Here is a 19,179-nt window from a genome sequence, read left to right as displayed (position 1 = left end):
AACTATGTCCTCTGTCTGTCTAACATTATGTAAGTGAAAGCTGTAGCACACCCCCAGCTTATAGCTTGTGCGGAGTGTTTTACCAGATTTGTGTCAAAGGAAGCCACTATGCTTTTAAACTGAGGGACAGATAAAATTAGGCCAACACCTAAGCCCCACCGAATTTCCACCCTGCCACCCGAATATTAACAACACCCAGGAAAAAAACCCTTATCTATACTAATAAAAGGCAAAGCCCTCACTGACTCACTGACTGACTGACTGACTCATCACTAATTCTCCAACTTCCCGTGTAGGTAGAAGGCTGAAATTTGGCAAGCTCATTCCTTACAGGTTACTTACAAAAGTTAGGCAGGTTTCATTTCGAAATTCTACGCGTAATGGCCATAACTGGAACCTGTTTTTTGTCCATATACTCTAATGGAGGAGGCGGAGTCACGTATCGCGTCATCACGTATTACGCCTCCTACGTAATCACGTGAACTGAAAAAGAGGAAGAGATTTACAGCATGAGTCAAACGCGGGAATGAAGGTAAATGACGTTAATTGTTGAGTGTCTTTTAATACTGTGTAATTGTTGAGTGTCTATTAATACTGTGTAAGCATACATATTAACACATGTGCAATTAAACGTGTGCATTTACAGGGTGATTTCTCAGGCTTAAAAGCTCGCCTTTTATTAAAAAGGTAAATGCAAACTCTTTTCATTCTGAAGGGCACAAACCACGTTAGATTTCAGCCGGTAAACGCGCAAAAATGTCGGTACACCAGATAAATAAGCGCAACATATCAGTTTTATTGTATGCTTACAATACATATAGAAATGTGTTAATCGTTAACTAATATTATGGGATGGTGTTTTTCGACTCGCGCCTTGATTTAAACGATTGCATGTCTTGGTGGGTTTGCGTAGCTTATTGTCAATATCTTTACACCCCTATTTAAGACTTAATTTAAAAAGGTTTTCTTTTCTTCTTAATTAAAATTTAAAAGCAATACTTCACCGCTGCGAAGCCCCTCTAGCGCTGACGTCCGAGGTTCAATTACCGTAAGCGAGTGCAGTGAGTGTGTACGCCTGATGAGCCAAGAATAAGGGGGAAACACATGTCGCGTATTCTTTGTATTATTTGACAGTAAACTATTTTCATCCATTCTATGATCTGCTTCTCACAAATGAAGGCACCGTGGCTGATGTTAGCTGACTTGCTGGCCAACCATAAGCGTTACCTGGTAGGTAACCACCCACTCACTTCACTCTTTTACGGGAATTGAACCTCGGACGTCAGCGCTAGAGGCGAAGCCCCTAAAATTGCGCCACGGCGTGTGGTTCGTTTATTTGACAGCATGTAGATCGGGGTAATTACATTCACGGCATTCGTAGTCTGATTCACAATCTGATTGTATGGGTGGTTACCTACCAGGTAACGCTTATGGTTAGCCAGCAAGTCAGTTCGAAGTGATCACTCGAGTGAAGGCAACTTCACAAAAAAACAGATCCTTAACAAACTGTTATTGGTATATTTTCCCTCAATTTTAAAAGGTTTTCTTTTCTTCTTAATAAAAATTTAAAAGCAGTACTTCGCCGGTGCGAAGCGCGGGGATTTGAGCGACTGGCGCATACAGACATATTCATGAGTGCAGGTACTTCGGAAAGAAAGCACCGTGTGAACCTAAAGTTTAAATTAAGTTCATAGACCTACAAAAGGTTGCCATTGATTTGAGGCAAGATTGCTTTTCTCCTGTACAACTATATGTTGCATTCTTAACAGTAAGCTTGCACAGCTTGGTCATATTACAACTGGAGTGCTGAACTGACAACGTGGTATACAAACAGAACTAAATCAATCGTAATAAACAAAACAAAAAAAAAAAGCGAAGAACCCTTGGATTAAATAAAAAGGCTCCTTCCTTGGTGAAGCAACGAAAAAGGAAGACCTTATATGGCGTTCGTTTATAAAACAGCGGAAAAGCTGTGTTAAGGCTGCTTCACAAAAACACAGATCCTTAACAAATTGTTATTGGGATATTTTCCCTCAATTTAAAAAGCTTTTCTTCTTAATAAAAATTTAAAAGCAGTATTTCGCGGGGATTTATATATATCTATATATCTATATATCTATATATATATATATATATATATATATATCTATATATATATATATCTATATATATATATATATATATCTATATCTATATCTATATATATATATATATATATATATATATATATATATATATAGAGAGAGAGAGAGAGAGAGAGAGAGAGAGATAGATATACATCTATATAGATATATATAGATATATATATATATATATATATATATATATATGTATGCATGTCTATATATATATATATATATATATATATATATATATATATATATATATATACATACATATATATATATATATATATATATATATATATACATATATATATGTAAGCTTATAAGTACTGCCTTACTTCTCTTTAAGAAAGGAAGATGTAATGATACTTGATTTAAACGATCCCATGTCTTGGTGGGTTTGCATAGCTTATTGTGAATATCTTTACACCTGTTTTTAAGACTTTTTGACTGAAATGGGCTTTCACGAAAAAAGTTAGGGCTTTGCTACAGGATACACCCTCCACAAGTTAAGCAAGTAAAAATAAAAGTGTATATTTCTGTTTTATTTAAACCTTTTAAGTTCGTATGCATAGCCCCATTTGGCTGTTTTAGTTTTTTTTTTCTTCAGTAATATTTAATCTCCTTAAAGAAAAAGAACATATGCATTTTACTTTTTTTGTATCTCTTTAGTAATATTTTAGTGTAAAAAGGATAACCAGTATTTAAACCTTTTATGTTACTTTATAAATTTATTTTACACAATGTTGAAAAATTAATAAGAAAGCTACATATTTTTGCAGCTGCTGCTTTAATTTTCAATGAAATGAAAAAAGCTCTCCCAAGAGAAAACCTCAATGAAGAAGAAACAGTTTGCACTATCTAAAAAGGAGAAACCCTCATTTATAAAGGTTTGCTGCAGATGACTTAACTGAAAATAAATGAATAGTTCCTATGTGTAAAATACATATTTATCTATTTTACTTATGCCTTTATTCCAGCAACTTGCAACATCTGAGGTACAATTTGTTACATTACTTTTGTTTTTTGCAGCACAGGCAGGTGAAGTGACTTCCTCAGGGTCACACAGTGGTGTCAGTACCAGGATTTGAACTGACAAGCTCCGGGTTTGCTGAAATATTACTGAAGAAAGAAAAAAAAACGAAAACGGGCAAATCGGGCTATGCATACAAATGTCCATCCATCCATTATCCAACCCTCTATATCCTAAATACAGGAGCCAATCCCTGCCAACACAGGGCACAAGGCAGGTAACAAACCCCGGGCAAGGTGCCAGCCCACCGCAGGGCGCACACACCCACACACCTGGGACAATTTAGAATCTCCAATGCACCTAACCTGCATGTCTTTGGACTGTGGGAGGAAACCGGAGTACCCGGAGGAAACCCAGACAGACACGGGGAGAACATTCAAACTCCACGCAGGGAAGCGAACCCAGGTCTCCTAACTGGCACCTTTCACTGCGCCACCATGCCGCCTGCATACAAACTTAAAAGGTTTAAATAAAACACAAATGTATACCTTTATTTTTACTTCCTTAACTTGTGGAGGGTGTATCCTGTAGCAAAGCCCTACGTTTTTTCATGAAAGCCCCTTTCAGTCAATAAGCCTTAAAAACAGGTGTAAAGCTAAACTTGCAGCTCTGCTATTCAATTACACTCGTCTAACGCCTCTCCTAAGGGGAGATACTGTGGGATCTAGGCATCAGTCAAAGCACCAATCACAGGCCCAATTAGAAAGCCGGAAGCTGTGATTTGTTGTCTCCCTCCCATGTAACAATCACAGCCCGTGTTACAATGCACTATGTATGTATGTATATATGTATATATATGTATATGTAGATATGTGTATATATGTATATGTATATATATATGTTTACATAACCTCTTTAACACACTACTTCTCCGCTGCGAAGCGTTGGGTATTTTGCTATATATATATATATATATGTGAATGTATGTATGTATGTATGTATATATGTATGTCTATATTTATATATATATATTATATATATATATATATATATATATGTGCATATGTATATATATATGTGTGTGTGTATATATATGTAGATATGTATATATTTATATGTATATATATGTACATATGTATATATATATATGTAGATGTGTAAATTTGTATATGTATATATATGTATTTGTGGATGTGTATATGTATGTATATATATGTATATGTAGATATGTATATATGTATATGTATATATATATGTTTACATAACCTCTTTAACACACTACTTCTCCGCTGCGAAGCGCGGGTATTTTGCTAGTGATTAAATATACCAAACATAAAAATATATAAAATTATCCTTATTTGCTAGAATAACTATTTACAAATACAAAAAATACTAAAACATCCCTCACAAACAAACCCCCACACAACAATGTTTACAGTCCTGGGAAAAAAAGAGTCCTTACTGTAAATGATGGGGGTGATTCTGGAAATGGAAACTAGGGTTAAATGATGGAAAGCAGTGCGGAACGCTCCTATTCAATAAACTGCTTCCCAGAATATGGATAGTGAAATTCTGTCCTACCACTGGAGTCCAGAAGAATAGTCTTTGGAGGCGCGCTTCTTATCCAAGAGTATCGAAGGACTGGATTGGGAGTTAAAGAACCCACTGCCATTCTTACGTTTGGCCGAGGATCATCCTTCTCTACTACGAATGTCCAGTAACTGAAAATGTTTAGGAGCTGCTACGGATGATGTTGATTAGAAAATGGTCCACTCAAAAAGTCCCGCCACATCCTTCTCTCCCCGTTTTATTGTTACAGTGCACACAAACCACAAACTCCAAATCCCACAAGTACCTCCGCATCATTGCAAGCCTGTTTAAAGATACCAACCCCAATTTACAAACAGAAAGCGGTGCACCCAGTGTTGTCATTCACATTTAACAAACACTCAACAGGACATACTTACACAGGAACAAAAACCCCCTGTGTGGCCCCGCTACAAGGCTATGACTGAAAAGACGTTTTCAAAACAAAATTGATGAGGAAAAAAATGAAATCTTCTTTGAATAAGCTTGGGAAAACTTAATCTTATAGGAAAACAATTAGCCCTGAGAAAACTGTAAATTTCAAAGTGTGCAGGGCACCACTGTAAATCAGTTAAGGAGCTTCGTGTGTGTTGTACTGAAATTATTAATATAATTGACATCTGTGCTTACATGGTACAGTATGATACAAAAGGCTGTACGTCGAATTAATGTGTTTTTATTGTGTGCATGCCTGCTGAGGTGTGTTGTTTTATAAAATTTGCACTCTAATGGCAATTACTACATTTCTCTGACACTGTGCTATTTAAAAGTTTCTCAACATTATTCTTTCAAGGATACATTTCACCAAAAAAATGTTTTTTTATTCAATTTGTTTGTTACCTTTATTAATGAAAGGATTTATAAAACTAAAATTCAATATAATCAAAAGAAAAAGAAATAGAGTAATCAAGCCCTTCCTAGTCATCACTCTCTCACATTTGCTTTGTACATTTTTTTGTCTGTTCTCCTTTGTACAACTACTTCAGACTGCTTTCACTTATCCTACTTCCATAAAAAGTGTACTTCATGAGTTATAATAACACTTATATTAACTTTCCATCTAACTTTGGCTAGAACAATCCAAAATGCACATTTTTTTCCCCCCATATCAATTCTTTACTATAGTTACTGGAATGCTCAGGATGGCTGTCGTATGTAACCTAAGCCTGCAAAAGGGGGCCCAGTGTTCAGCTCCACAATATTTTGACATTAAAATGTACACATACTAATTTAATCATGATGTCTTCATCAATAGAAAAATTGTTTAAAACAGTGAAACTTCAACCAGCACGTATGATATTCGATTTTATATGGCGGTAGGTAGCATTAGGTATAAATAATGTATTTATCATATTCAAAAATAAATAAAATAACCCTATGAGTAGTTCTGTTTTTTGAGAGCAAAGCTTTTATGCAATCTAAAGCTAACTATAGTATTAACATGAATGGCACAGGATTGGCAGCAGAGTAAAAGAAATCCATGTTGGCAGCATGTGGTCAGCAGGAGCTGGTATCTTACAATTACTGCTGGTGGTGCCCAGGAACCTGATATTTAATAATGAGAGAGAGAGAGAGAGAGAGAGAGAGAGAGAGAGAGAGAGAGAGAGAGAGAAGGTATTGAAGAATGTCAACAGGCCAAGAGTAGGTCTTATGGTTGACAGGTGGTAAAAGAAATATCCTAGATGGAAAAGATTTGACCCAGTTGAAGATTACCATTTAGCAAACAACCTAAGAACTGCTTACAAAGGCCCTGCCCTTTAAGGAAGTGCTCAGGAGTGCAGTTACTCCAAAAGTAGAAATCTTTAGTTTTATTGGACACACTAGACACTAGAAATGATTCCTTATCTTAGACGAGTAATAATTCAAGATTGTATTTAAAACTCAAAACTCTGGTAGAGAATCACTGAGTCTAAAGCTAGAGGAAGACAATATCACAAGAAAGGCTTTTGTGGTAAAATAAAAAAAAATCAATTACTTCAAATGCTATATAACAATTACAATATGATGATTCATATTAGAAACATAACATTAAGTTATTCCAGAAGAACTACTTTGACAAACTCAGGAAAACACCATATTTAAATAGGTCAATTTAGTTTACCAAACTTGACGCAACCCAGGTTTCTTCACTTGGGGGAAACAGCACATCCCAGGTGCAATGGAGGAGTCTTTCTGTGAGAAAACAATCTTCAGGACTACTGTATTTATTCTATTAGATATATGGATCATAGTGATGCCGTGATTAGTGCTACTAACTCAGAGCTGCCAGAGAATGTGGATTAATGGGTACAGGCAGCATGGAATGTACATATTCTTCTCAAATCTTCATATATTTTCCTTCACATTCTCCAGTTTTCTTTCCACATTGCAATGATGTGGAAGACATTTGGACAATGACCCCATCACCTTCATATTAAAATGTGAAAACAGGCTAGATATTTATTAAAATGTACATAAAATGATTTACATTAGAATACAATTTAATTTGCCAATATATACATTTAATGTATAATATATACAAAGAAATAACTTTTACTTGAAAAACGCCAAACGTATCCTTTAACTGGCAGTTCTGAACTACCCCAAATTGAGTGAGTGTGGGTATGTGCATGAGTGTGTGCTCGAATGCCACAATAGGGATCGATTTCTGCCTTCTGTCTAGTGCTGCTAGAATAGGCAAAAGCTTCTCATGACCTCCAACTACATATTGTAGTCAAAAATGAATAGATAGACTTGACTCTAAATTTAAAAACTACCAACAGAATATTGTAATTATGTGAGAATCAGTGAAATGCACACATGCATATACAGTACTGTATATTACCCTTATTTAACATCTACTTTTGTATCATATTCTTTTTTACAGCCATGTCACACTGTTGTTCTCATTGACTAATTGTTTTGGAGGCTCAATCATTCCACCTTCAGTCACTTTATCATAAGTGAAAAAGTACTGAGAAGTCCCTAACGAGACATCCTTCATGCATTTTTCATAAGGTGATTATCCCTTAGCTTGCTCAGCTCATTCTAGCATGAGAGCTAGATTTTTTAAGATATCTAATTGTTTCCTAGTTGGACACATACCAAGAACAAATATCTTATTGTAGCATACATTAAAAAGGAAAAGGTACTCAACTACCTAGCCTATAAAATTTTATGAGCAATAAATTGCTGTTTCTGCATTCCCCTAGAAGTAAAAGAATAAAAATACTGCTATCGCCATGCATAAGTCTGTGTGTATAGGTGGGGAATAAATGAACATTAAACCTGATGGCATAAGCAAAGCCATTAATTTTTTAATTTTTCTATCCAAATAAAGATATATGTGATTGCACTGTAGGTCAGTCCATTCTTATTCCTTATTACTTTTCATTTCCTTACAAAGTGTTAACTTGATTCATTAAATACTGTACATCACCCTTATATCTGTAATGAAATGGGTAGCATTAATACCTTACAGTTAAAGGGATCTAGGTTGAAATCATTCAGTCACTGTCTATGTCCGAGTGTTCACAAAAGATTACTATGGGTGTTACACTTTCAACTCACATCTCAAAAACAAGAAATCAATTTAACTGGTGGCATGGGTAAAAGTGAATGAGTGATTGTACTTGTACCCTCTGAAGGTCTAGAATACATCTACCTGAAAAAAAGATTAACAACAGATCTTCAGAATCAGATATGTCAAAATCCACAATTAATAAAAAATTTTTGCTCATATTATATATATATATATTTAAATATGGGTAGAAGATCAGTACTAGGATACTGCTGGTTAATACACTGTACTTTGTCACTAAGCAGGATGAAAGAAAATAGCTCATTATAAAATGTTTACCTTCTTTGACAAATCTCTAAACAACAGACAGATGAGATTAGATATTTTAGCTCCAAGACAACATTTTCAAGGTTTTCAAACCATGCACACAAGCTCATTTAAAATTAATCTGGGATTAACAGCAGAGCAAGAGATTTGAGCACTCTGAACTTGTCAAGATATACCTGAAAATGTAATCAAAACCTGATTTTTTAATGCTCAACAAATCTAAAGGAAAAGAATAAATAAATAAACCATAGTATCATAGTATACACAAAATCACAGCTAATTAAAGAAATGCCTTAGTTAAGAATAAAAAACAAAACAAAAAATAAATAAAACATTATTAAAATTGTTAGTTTCATTCGCAATTTTAATGTTTTTCCTTTTATCATCAATATTGTCTTAAACTCAGCCTAGATATCTGCACACTCTATGCACAAAAGAGTATTCACAACAAAATAAACAAAGTTAAGCCTAAAAGTACATAAGAAACATAAGAGGTAAATTTTCAAAACAACAACCATTTAAAATTCAAACTAAACTGCGTAATTGAACTATTGGGTAGTTTTTGCCTTTTTATTCCAGTGCAGGTTTATAAGAACTGCATTCCAACTAATGAAATGCAAGAGTCATCAAGATGAGAGATGAAAGTAAATAGACTTCAAGTAATGTTATTTCCAAATCAAAATGGTATCACTGTATCACTTTCTTAATGATTAACACTTAACCTAACTAATCTATTTAGTCAGTCTAACTGCGGAAAATTCATTGCATCATTGATTTTCAATTTCTCAACATGCTTAGTTCCTACACATACAATATGTCTATAAAAACTAAAATTACATACAGTAGAATAACAATAATACTAATTTGCAAGTTCAAACAATGGGAATTAAGGAAAAGAAAAAAGGACGATGAAATACTTCTTACAAAATGTGTATGCAATGAACTGATTTTCACAAGTACATATATGCATATAAATGTGTGTAAGCAAATATAGACAAATAAGAATATGAAGAAATGAAAATAAATCTAGAGGTGGGTCTTCGCTTATAATTAAATTATGATCAATGAGACTTGTCCATACTATATATCACTTCACAGTGTACTGTATATTGAAGATTGTTTCAACAGTACACATAGCATTAAATTTTGATTTACAATATTGTGATGAGTGGTACATGGTGCAGGGCAATTTATTTAAATAAATATTTATGTGTGGAGCTTCATTCAGGTATGGGTGTATGCTGGCATGCTTCGCTTTGCAGTTAATTGGTGTGTTTGGCCATTCATGCCACATGCATTTGTGAAGGTAGGCGGATCGGTCAGGCATCTCAATTGTGCCACAGAGGTAGTGGCAAGTCGCACCTGCACCCAATTAGAGAAGTTAGTTAAAAGGAATCTGCAGGGGATAGTGACGGAAGAAAGACAAGGAACAGAAAATTAACAAAAAGAGCCACCGAAGTTGAAGGACAGAGAGATGGGTAGGATCGAGCGAGAGAGCTGCTGTGACAAGGAGAAAGCCTGGAACGTGATGAGCCTTGGGAGAGAAGCATGAGGCCGGCGCTCAAGGGGGCTGAGGGTTGTTTCTGCTGAACTTGGGAACAGTAGCAGCAAGATTACTCTGAAAGGACTCCTACGTAAGGGCAGGGAAAGGCAGCAGGAGTCAAAGGCATGGAGGCTCAGCCGTGACCTATGGTACACCATGGGATGGGCAGTGAGGACACAAGCAGGAACTGAGGGTTGTCTGCGCCTGTTAGATGAAGTCTCTCTATGCTGCAAGATCTGAATAGGATAAGTCGGAGAGACATCTGTGTTCAAGAGATGCACCAGTGCTCGGAAATTTTAAGGGACAGCTTCCTGCGTAATTTTAACCTCGTTTTATGGAAAATTTATTGACTGTTTTTAAACTCCATGACTGCACTTTTTTATGGATTATTTATTTATTGACTGTTTGAAACACTGTACTGTACTTTAATTTGGACACTGTTTTGTTTTTGGATTTTAATACAAGTACTGTATCACTTTTGCCCCTACCCCTTGACAATGTTTGTGTCCTTATCTGCACGGCCGATCTCTATTATGGTATTGAGGATGGCAGGTTCAAGAGGCTCCCAAAGGCAAACAAAAGCATGGAGCCAACCTGCACTGTCACAAATATACATACATGGCCTAACATACTCTTCATAGTCCATCAATCTTTTTCCTCAAGCACTCTAGGGAGTCAAATCTGCATAGCAATTCAAATCAATATTTTATTCACTTTGATAATAACCATTAATTGCTAAAAAAATGACACATTGCTTAATAACAAATAAAAATAAGGCTGGGATACATTTCTCACAAAAGATTTTTTATGTAATATGTTGAGGAAAATTAATTTTAATTAAAAGTGAAAACATGTTGCAAACTACCTTTAAATTATTGATTTTTTTTTTCAAGGAATAGAAGCCTATTGACATGTTCGTAAATTGGAAGCTTAACAGTAGCTTGTTACTGTTAGGTTGGCAGTTAAGAACATCCAAAATGACATGTGCTGACAGTCATGTTCAGGTAGTCTCTCCCCACAATTACGATAGATGTTAAATCTGTTATTGGCTACAATTTGCAGTGTATGAGCTAAACATGTTACAGAATTCTGATTCACAAAAGTGCCTGAATTTGTCCACAATATTTTGTGTGTTATTACAAACATTCAACAACTGCCTGCAGAACCACATTTATACAGCTTAGCAGTTAGCTATTCAGAAGTAAGCTGTATGCCTTGACACATGAATGCGAATAGGGGACAGTTGAAGGGCTTAGTTATTTGTACTATTCCTCCGGAAAGCCAGAGGGCTCTGTCGATTAATGCCTTTTCTCTTACTCTCTCACCAGACCAGGGGCCTCATGTATAAACGGTGCGTACGCACAGAAATGTTGCGTACGAACCTTTCCACGCTCAAATCGCGATGTATAAAACCTAAACTTGACGTAAAGCCACGCACATTTCCACGGTAACTCATTCCTTGGCGTACGCAATTTATCCGCCCGGTTTTGCAGACTGGCAGCACCCAGTGTCAAAGCAGTGCTACTGTTCCTGTGTGGTTACCCTTTCTTAGATCCACATCCACAGCGGCGGCTTTATCAAATACACTGAAATTAACCACATATCGTTCATAAATTTAATGCATCTGATTGTAATTAACCTGTAACAATATAATGGTCCACAGAATGGTCAAACTACTGTTCCTGTGTGCTCATCCTTTCTTTCTTAGCTCCACATTCCTGACGCGGCTTTATAAATACACTGAAATTAACTGCATATTGTTTATTAGTGTAATGCATCTGATTGTAATTAACCTGCTGCAATATAATGGTCCAGGGAATAGCCATAGTATTCCAAATACCAGAACTGCTTTAGCGTTGTTACGCTCACTGCATCTTGTTCTTCTTTTTGCTGTTCCCGTTAAGGGTTGCCACTGCGGATCATCTTTTTCCATATTACTCTCACTGCACCACTCGGAGTATTTATATCACTGCATCTGAGTGTGAATCACAGCAGCAGATGATCGGAAAGAGAATTATCGGTATACAGCATCAAGCACACACTACCTCAACCACGGCAAAAAGCGTCAAACCCTTTCCTGTACGGACCTCGCGTTTCAGAAACAGTTTCATCCCAAGAACTATAAACGCACTCAATCACCTCACTGTAAACTTGCACTACAGTTATAATATTGCACAACCTGCGCTTCTTTATAAAGTGCGTATGATGGCAATATCATTTTTAAGATGAAATGCAGCAAAATGTATTGCTTATAGTATACAGATAAAACTTTAACTTCATTTAAATAATCTGTATTGCTAATAATTAAACATGTGAGGACACAGTGCCGCAGCGTATAGCTAGTTCAAGGATAGCTCCTGCCTTGCGCTGTATTCTTGCTGGTGCTGACGCGACACTGGAAGGATTGACGAATAGAATAATTAAACATGTACTACGAAGATATTTCAATGTTCCTTAAAAGTTTTGAAGAATCGGCGTTCTAAGCTTACAAATGGCTTAACGTCTATTACAGAGCTGATTGTGTGGCGATTGGAGAAAGAAAAATATGGACAGGAATTGGAGGTTAGTACGTTTGAAAGAGACAGTACTTCTGTAATAAATTATTTCATCGAAGGTCACACATGGTGCAGCAAGCCTCTTGCGTGAGCTATGAACAATCACTGCGCCACCGTGTTCCCATGTTTAATAACATGCTTTCATTCCGATCATCATGAAAATGATATCACGTATACATCTCAGTATTTTAATTATTCAGAGAGCTGTAATATCTCGAATGTAATGCATTCTGTGTCCTGTCGGAGAAAGAGAAAGAACGGAAGCACGTAGTGATTCACACACATAGAGCACATAGAAGATCAAACACAGAAAAAAAGCATTTAACATATTACTTGAGAAAATAGTAAAATAAACGATTTTAAGATGAAGTTTATGATGTTCTACTTTAATGGCAAAATAAACTACGTGATTAAAGTGGAAATTTCGAGATTAAAGTTGACATTTCGTGCTTTTTTCCCACTGTGTGCCTATGTTTTTTGTTTGTACCCTAATACGCTTTCATATGACACTCAGACGGTGGGCTACGACTTGCCTTTTCACGCCGACTTTGATATGTGATTTCTTTTTTATTTCGGGCACTGTGCGACTTTGTGAATTTGATCTTTCGAGTTTTTCCGACACACTGTCACTCGATCAACTTTCTTTTGTTGATTATATCACTGTTTAAACCAACAAATAGTACGTTTTTCCTTTGCCTCCACTTGGTATTCGCTGAAATTCTTATATTTTCCCCTGTGCTTTTGCCATTGTCTTTTTACAGCACGCTGAGCTTAAGGGCTATTCATATTGATTTGCATATTCAAAGAGGCGTAATTCTGGGAGGAGTTGAGGCGGGACAGAAGGCGCGTGCACGTGCGTTACTTTTCACGCAAATTGGGATTTATGTAGTGGAAGAACGTGAAAGTATGCGTGCGCACAGATTCCTGCATCTGGATTTTTCTGTGCGTACGCACAATCCCGCTTTTGTGCTTACGCCATGTTATAGTGTGAGTTCTACGCACAGCGTTATACATGAGGCCCCAGAAGACTGACAACCATGACAACTCTAATATCACTTCTGGTTTCCACCTGCTTGGACCCTCCTCTTCCTGCACTCTGAATCATTTCAACATGTTTTTGAAAGCACCTTAACTCGCGTTTTATTTGAATATACAGGGCTGGCCCTTGTGGTGCCTCAAAGATCTCTAATCTCTCATTATTACTGCCTCAATGGAAAAGTTTGTGTATGTAGTATCACTATGCAGTAAGACCAATTCCATCCTTCAGTCTTCACCTACAATCAATGTGACATTATGTGACTTCTAGTTGCCATGTGTGTCAGATTTGCCAACTGCAATTGCTGATCCTGTCATTGGACCATGTCATTTTAAACAACTGAAAATTGCTGGCCATGTCACATTTAGCAATCATGTGCTGATGTTCCAGCACAGTATTGCTCTCCCCTTCTTCTGACAGCCAATTTCATGTTGCCTGACGGAGCCCATGCCATATGAAGTGTTAAAAGGTATGGTGTGCTCAGCCACATCTTCTGCTCTTTATTTTCTTTTTTTCCATTCTGTCATGGTACATAAAATTGAAACATCAGACAGACCAGCTTCTCTTCTCCTTGTGGAGGTCCAAAACCATTGCGTTCCTTACTCCTCGTCACTGCATTATATGATTTCTTCTTCTAATAATTATATATATCTATGTTTTATAAGATCGTATGGATTTATTTTTTTCTTTGTTGTTTACTCAATATTCTTACATAATTTTATTTGTTTTTTCTTTTCTTGTAACTTTCTCTTTGACACCTTGTAAAGCACTTTCAGCTACATTCTTTGTATAAAAATGTACTAAATAAATAAATGTTGCTGGTGTTGAGTTAAACTTCCGGAAGTGCATTCATTGACAGTCAGTTCTCATGCACATACAGAGAAGAAATCATACCTGTTTGATTCTGTCGAAGCAAGTCACAGACTTGTCGGAGTGAGTCACTGGGTATGTCACATTACACAACCAGCTTTATAGAAGCTTGACGCAAACTGCCTTTGACTCGCCAAGATTATGTGAATGAAGGCTACGACTAAAAATTGCAGAAAAAAAATCAGGAGATATTACATTGCCTTAAACTAAACACGTACAGAGTCCTGGTTCATGATGGTGCCTGAATTGGCAGCCTCAATGTTTTGTGTGTTATCACAAACATTCAACAACTGTGTCTGAGATGTCCCATTTCTACACCTCAGCAGTTAACCTCTTAAAAAGGCTGCAAGTTGTATGCCTCACTGGAAAAAATTTTGTATGCAGTATTACTAAGTAATATTACTAATTCCATCTGTCAGTCTTTAAGTAGTAGCACAGACAGTACTTGTGATATAATTATAAATTGTTAGCATAGTCCAAAAGTAAGTTGTGAGTGCAAGCCTATTGGCTGTGACCCACTGATTTTTAAATAATTCTGTCTTCTTCGTAAAACATTTTTCTTTAATATCTATTCAAAATGCCTCTAAATGTAATGCAGCATCCTGACTCATACTGTGATTTCCTCAAATCACTGGTCATTAGTTTTTCCCTTGTCAGTGATGCTAATATGACAGGCCACTCTAATTAGACCTTATGAACAGGAAATTAATTTTGCATGTGGTAATGAACTTTAAATGTGCTGCATTTATTTTTTGCTACAATATTACACAGTTTACTGTGAACATTGATGCCCTATTCCCCTAAAATGCTCACAATCAATTCTATATTTAACACTCTTTGCTTTCGCTGAAGGTATCTACTCTATTCCTGGATGTAAATAAATTAGATGCGTGACCTAAATACTGACATTGTGTATAATATTTACATGAACAATATGTGCCAAAGTAAATCTACTATGCTGTACGTTGCAATGAAGCAACACAGTTACACTTTGCAAAGCAATTGTTAGTATATAAATGATAAAGTTTTATTTAAACACTTGACATAAGTTAATCAAAAAATAATTAAGTATTATCACTCACAGTCCAAAACAAATTTTTATAAGAAGTTAAAATGAGAAAAAAAAAGGTAGATAAAGAGCAGCAGTTAAACCTTTTCCTTTCATACATGGTTTTTGGTCTTCTTTTTTAGCTATTTAAGGTGTCTCAATGATGAAATCACATTCCAAGAGTTTAAAAAATGTATAGTCATTTGGAAAATTATACAGTAAATGAGTTCTATGGGTACAGCTCTCAGGTAAGCACGTTTACTTTTTAATTGTATGAGAAGGCTGCATTTTGTGGTATTATAACCAAGAAACATTCATATCAAAAATGAGGTTTAAAAGTGTTAAGGAATGTAAATGAAAACCCATGAAATGAACAAATTATATTATAAATAATTATGTATACATATATATTCAGTTTGTTTTTTTGTTTTAACAGAAATACTGTAGCCTGCTTGTGAATGATTGCAAAAGGCCAATCATGTTGCTGTAACTCAATGTACACCTCTCTATTATAATAAAAAAATCTTGGGAGATGAGACTTTTTATCCTGCGACGAGACGTGATCTTTTGAAGAGAGACACTTTCACGTCACGTGAGACGAGACTTTTTGCCAAGAGATTTAACCACGCTCGGGGCCAGAAATAAAAGACAAAGAGTAGAACGTCGTAAAGAATTCAGAAATGTTGGCGCGATACACATGCAGAGCAGGTTCGAGATAATGTAAGTACAAAAATTCGAAAGTCTCAAAAAATTATAGTAAAGATCGCATTAGCGCAAACAAACGGAAATTAAATGGAATAATAAATAATGGAACAGCAAAAAGAGATTGAATATATTGTTCGGATTTAAACTTTAAGTCGGACACTTGTAGATCGTCTAATTCGTGTTGACATCAGGGAAAAGTATCCACAAGAATTAAAAGACTGGTTGTTTGGTAAAATTGAAATCCCGCGAGAGAAAATTTCAAGCCCTGCGAGACAAGACTTTATGCAAAGAGATTTGGTAAAGCCCTGCCCACATCTAAAACATTTACGACCACGCACATGGCTCAATCATTTCTCATTTGTGTGAATGCTATTGTCAGACACAGTTCATGTAGAGAGAAAGAAACAATATTCACTCACGGGCGGTTATATGTTGCGTTGTCACAATGTAATTCCAAACACGGAATCAAAATTCAATGCGATATTGACGAAAAGGTTTGAGCAAAAAGAGATTGAATATATTGACATTGGTGATATGACAGAAGTATATAGATATTGTTTGGCTTTAAACTTTAAGTCGGTGACTTGTAGATCGTCTAAATCGTGTTGCCATCAGGGAAAAATAGTGTTTCTTCCCAATGATGAGGCCTATCCGCGAGAATTAAAACTTTTGTTGGTTGTGAGCATCAGAGACGTGAAGTTGCTGGCGTCTAGCACAGGCAGGGGGGTTGGCGAGCGAAGCCCCCTAGTAACAATAATAATTCTTTACATTTATATAGCGATTTTCTCACTGTTCAAAGCGCTCTTCACACTGGGAGGACACGGGAAGCAAACCCACAATCTCCTTACTGCAAAGCTGCAGTGCTACCACTGCGCTACCTCCGGTGATACTGTATGTATGTAGCATGCAGATATGGGGAATAAGTTTAGCAGTTGTTCGACCAAACATTACAACGGGCAAGACATGTGATATAAAAATGTTTGTTCAAGAATCTCAGAAATAGTTGCTCTCCTTGGATTTTCACACAATACAAAACTTCCAGAGAGTGGCAGCACTTTGGGGAAAAACACCTTCTTATTCAAGCTATCAGAGAGTTTACAAATGCTTAACTTACAGCTTTTTACAATAGTGGAAAGAAACACTAAATGGGCTATAGTAGCAGAAGGCTAAATATAGTTCCATTCCTGCAAATCAGGAACAAGAATAGGAGGCACCAGTGACTATACCATAACCAAAACTGGATGGATTAAGCTGGCAGTGGTAGTGTAACTGTGTGAGAATATTTCCTTGGTACATATTAGGCCTCTTAATTCCAAGTGAATTTCATTTGGCTGTCACAACATACCTAAGCACCGTTACTGGCCATGTGTATCCCTTCATATCACATCATTATAGAAAAAAAAAACCAAAGGGACGAAATGCTTCAGAAGTGGTTTGTCACATAAAAAAGGCTTAAAACAGTCCATGAATCAGTGTTTGTGCAGAATGTATGGCTCAGAAATAAGGATTTACCATGACCACTCTTCCTGATAAATTACTCACTATGATTTTATTTGGTGCTTCACACTGCCTGATAGTTAATCCTTAACAGGTAAAAGTCTACATGTAAAAAGACGAAAGAAGAACAAATTCCTATTGTGTTACCCTAGGGATAGCTTCATGCTATATAAAGAATACATCCATTTACTATTTGCCCCCAGTTTACCACTACCTGGTTTGTAATCCTCATTTTTAGCATTTCATTGTTACGAGGTTCTACTATATCAAGCTGCTTATTCAGGGTCACAGACTGAGTGACACTGTTGGTATTGTTTAGCCAGATCTACTTCCTTCTTGATTTGATTGGCTCTGAAAGTCAGAATCTGTTCAAGAAATACAGAAATACTTCCAAAGAGGAATTTTGGAAGGACAATGAAGGAAAAATGCTTAAGAATTGTTATTATACATGGTCTAAATTACACAATGCAAATGGTATAAACTGATTTATGGCAAAAAAGAACACAGACATTCTCTAAGAATCTTGAGTCTATATTAAGTGAAGAACACTACAGAAAAAACAAGTGAATAAAATTAATTATACTCTCATAAAAGAAAAGGGAAAACAGAACATTGTATTTACTGTTAATAAACCAATGTACTACATAACAACATAACCATAATATTTTCCAACTCGCTAAATCCAATTCAGAATTGAAGATGGGTGAAGCCTTTCATGACGGCATCAGGCACAGGGTAGAAACATTTACAACAGCAATGTGCATTGATGGCCTTACCTTGTCTGAAGCCTCAGAGGCCAGCAGATTGGTGGCAAAGGTCTGCAGTTTATGGTGAGCCATGTTCTTCAAAGCTGCTAGGCTTCTGCGAGTCATAGCCTGTTTAAGGTTGACGGCAGGGTGGCTGAGTGAATCAACAGCTGCAGGCACTGCTTCATCACAGGCATTGAGGATTTCCACAGCTGTAATGCCCATTACACAGCGATCTAAAGCTCCTGCATTGTATAATGAAAACAGAACAGAGAAAAGTGAATAATATAAATCTGAAGTTTCACAGCGGCATGATTAAGGCTTTGGACTTCAAGTCTTGAGGTTAAGGATTCAAAGCCCATTACTAAAACAGTGTGAGCATGACTCAGTCACTTCACCTGCCCATGCTCTAATTGGAAAAACAAAAAATGTAACTAATTGTATATCTCACAATTGCTTGAGGTTGCCTTAGAAAAGGGTGTAATTTAAACAATAAGTAGTGATAATAATAGTAATAATAAAGTGGTCTCGTACCAGTTTCAATTTTGTTCTTAACACATAATGAAACATTATTATGATGACAGGTTATTTCAGATAATGCCTCTCTCTACTAGATATGTTATCACCAACACATAGCATGTCAAACTTCAGGGAGCATTCTTACACA

General features: G+C 36.2%; 1 protein-coding gene across 6 annotated transcripts in view; it reads right to left on the bottom strand.

Annotated features, from left to right (window-relative positions):
* LOC114652243 (WD repeat-containing protein 7) overlaps positions 1-19,179 on the bottom strand; it is a 535,548-nt gene that overhangs the window by 404,527 nt on the left and 111,842 nt on the right. For all 6 annotated transcript variants that reach the window (XM_028802521.2, XM_051928322.1, XM_028802524.2 and 3 more), the window contains one exon: positions 18,543-18,757. In XM_028802521.2, coding sequence (XP_028658354.1) covers positions 18,543-18,757 — 215 coding nt within the window. The remainder of the gene's footprint in view (positions 1-18,542; positions 18,758-19,179) is intronic.

This window comes from Erpetoichthys calabaricus, chromosome 5, assembly GCF_900747795.2.
Source record: "Erpetoichthys calabaricus chromosome 5, fErpCal1.3, whole genome shotgun sequence".
Taxonomy (NCBI): domain Eukaryota; kingdom Metazoa; phylum Chordata; class Cladistia; order Polypteriformes; family Polypteridae; genus Erpetoichthys; species Erpetoichthys calabaricus.
This window is presented reverse-complemented; position numbering and strand designations above follow the sequence as displayed.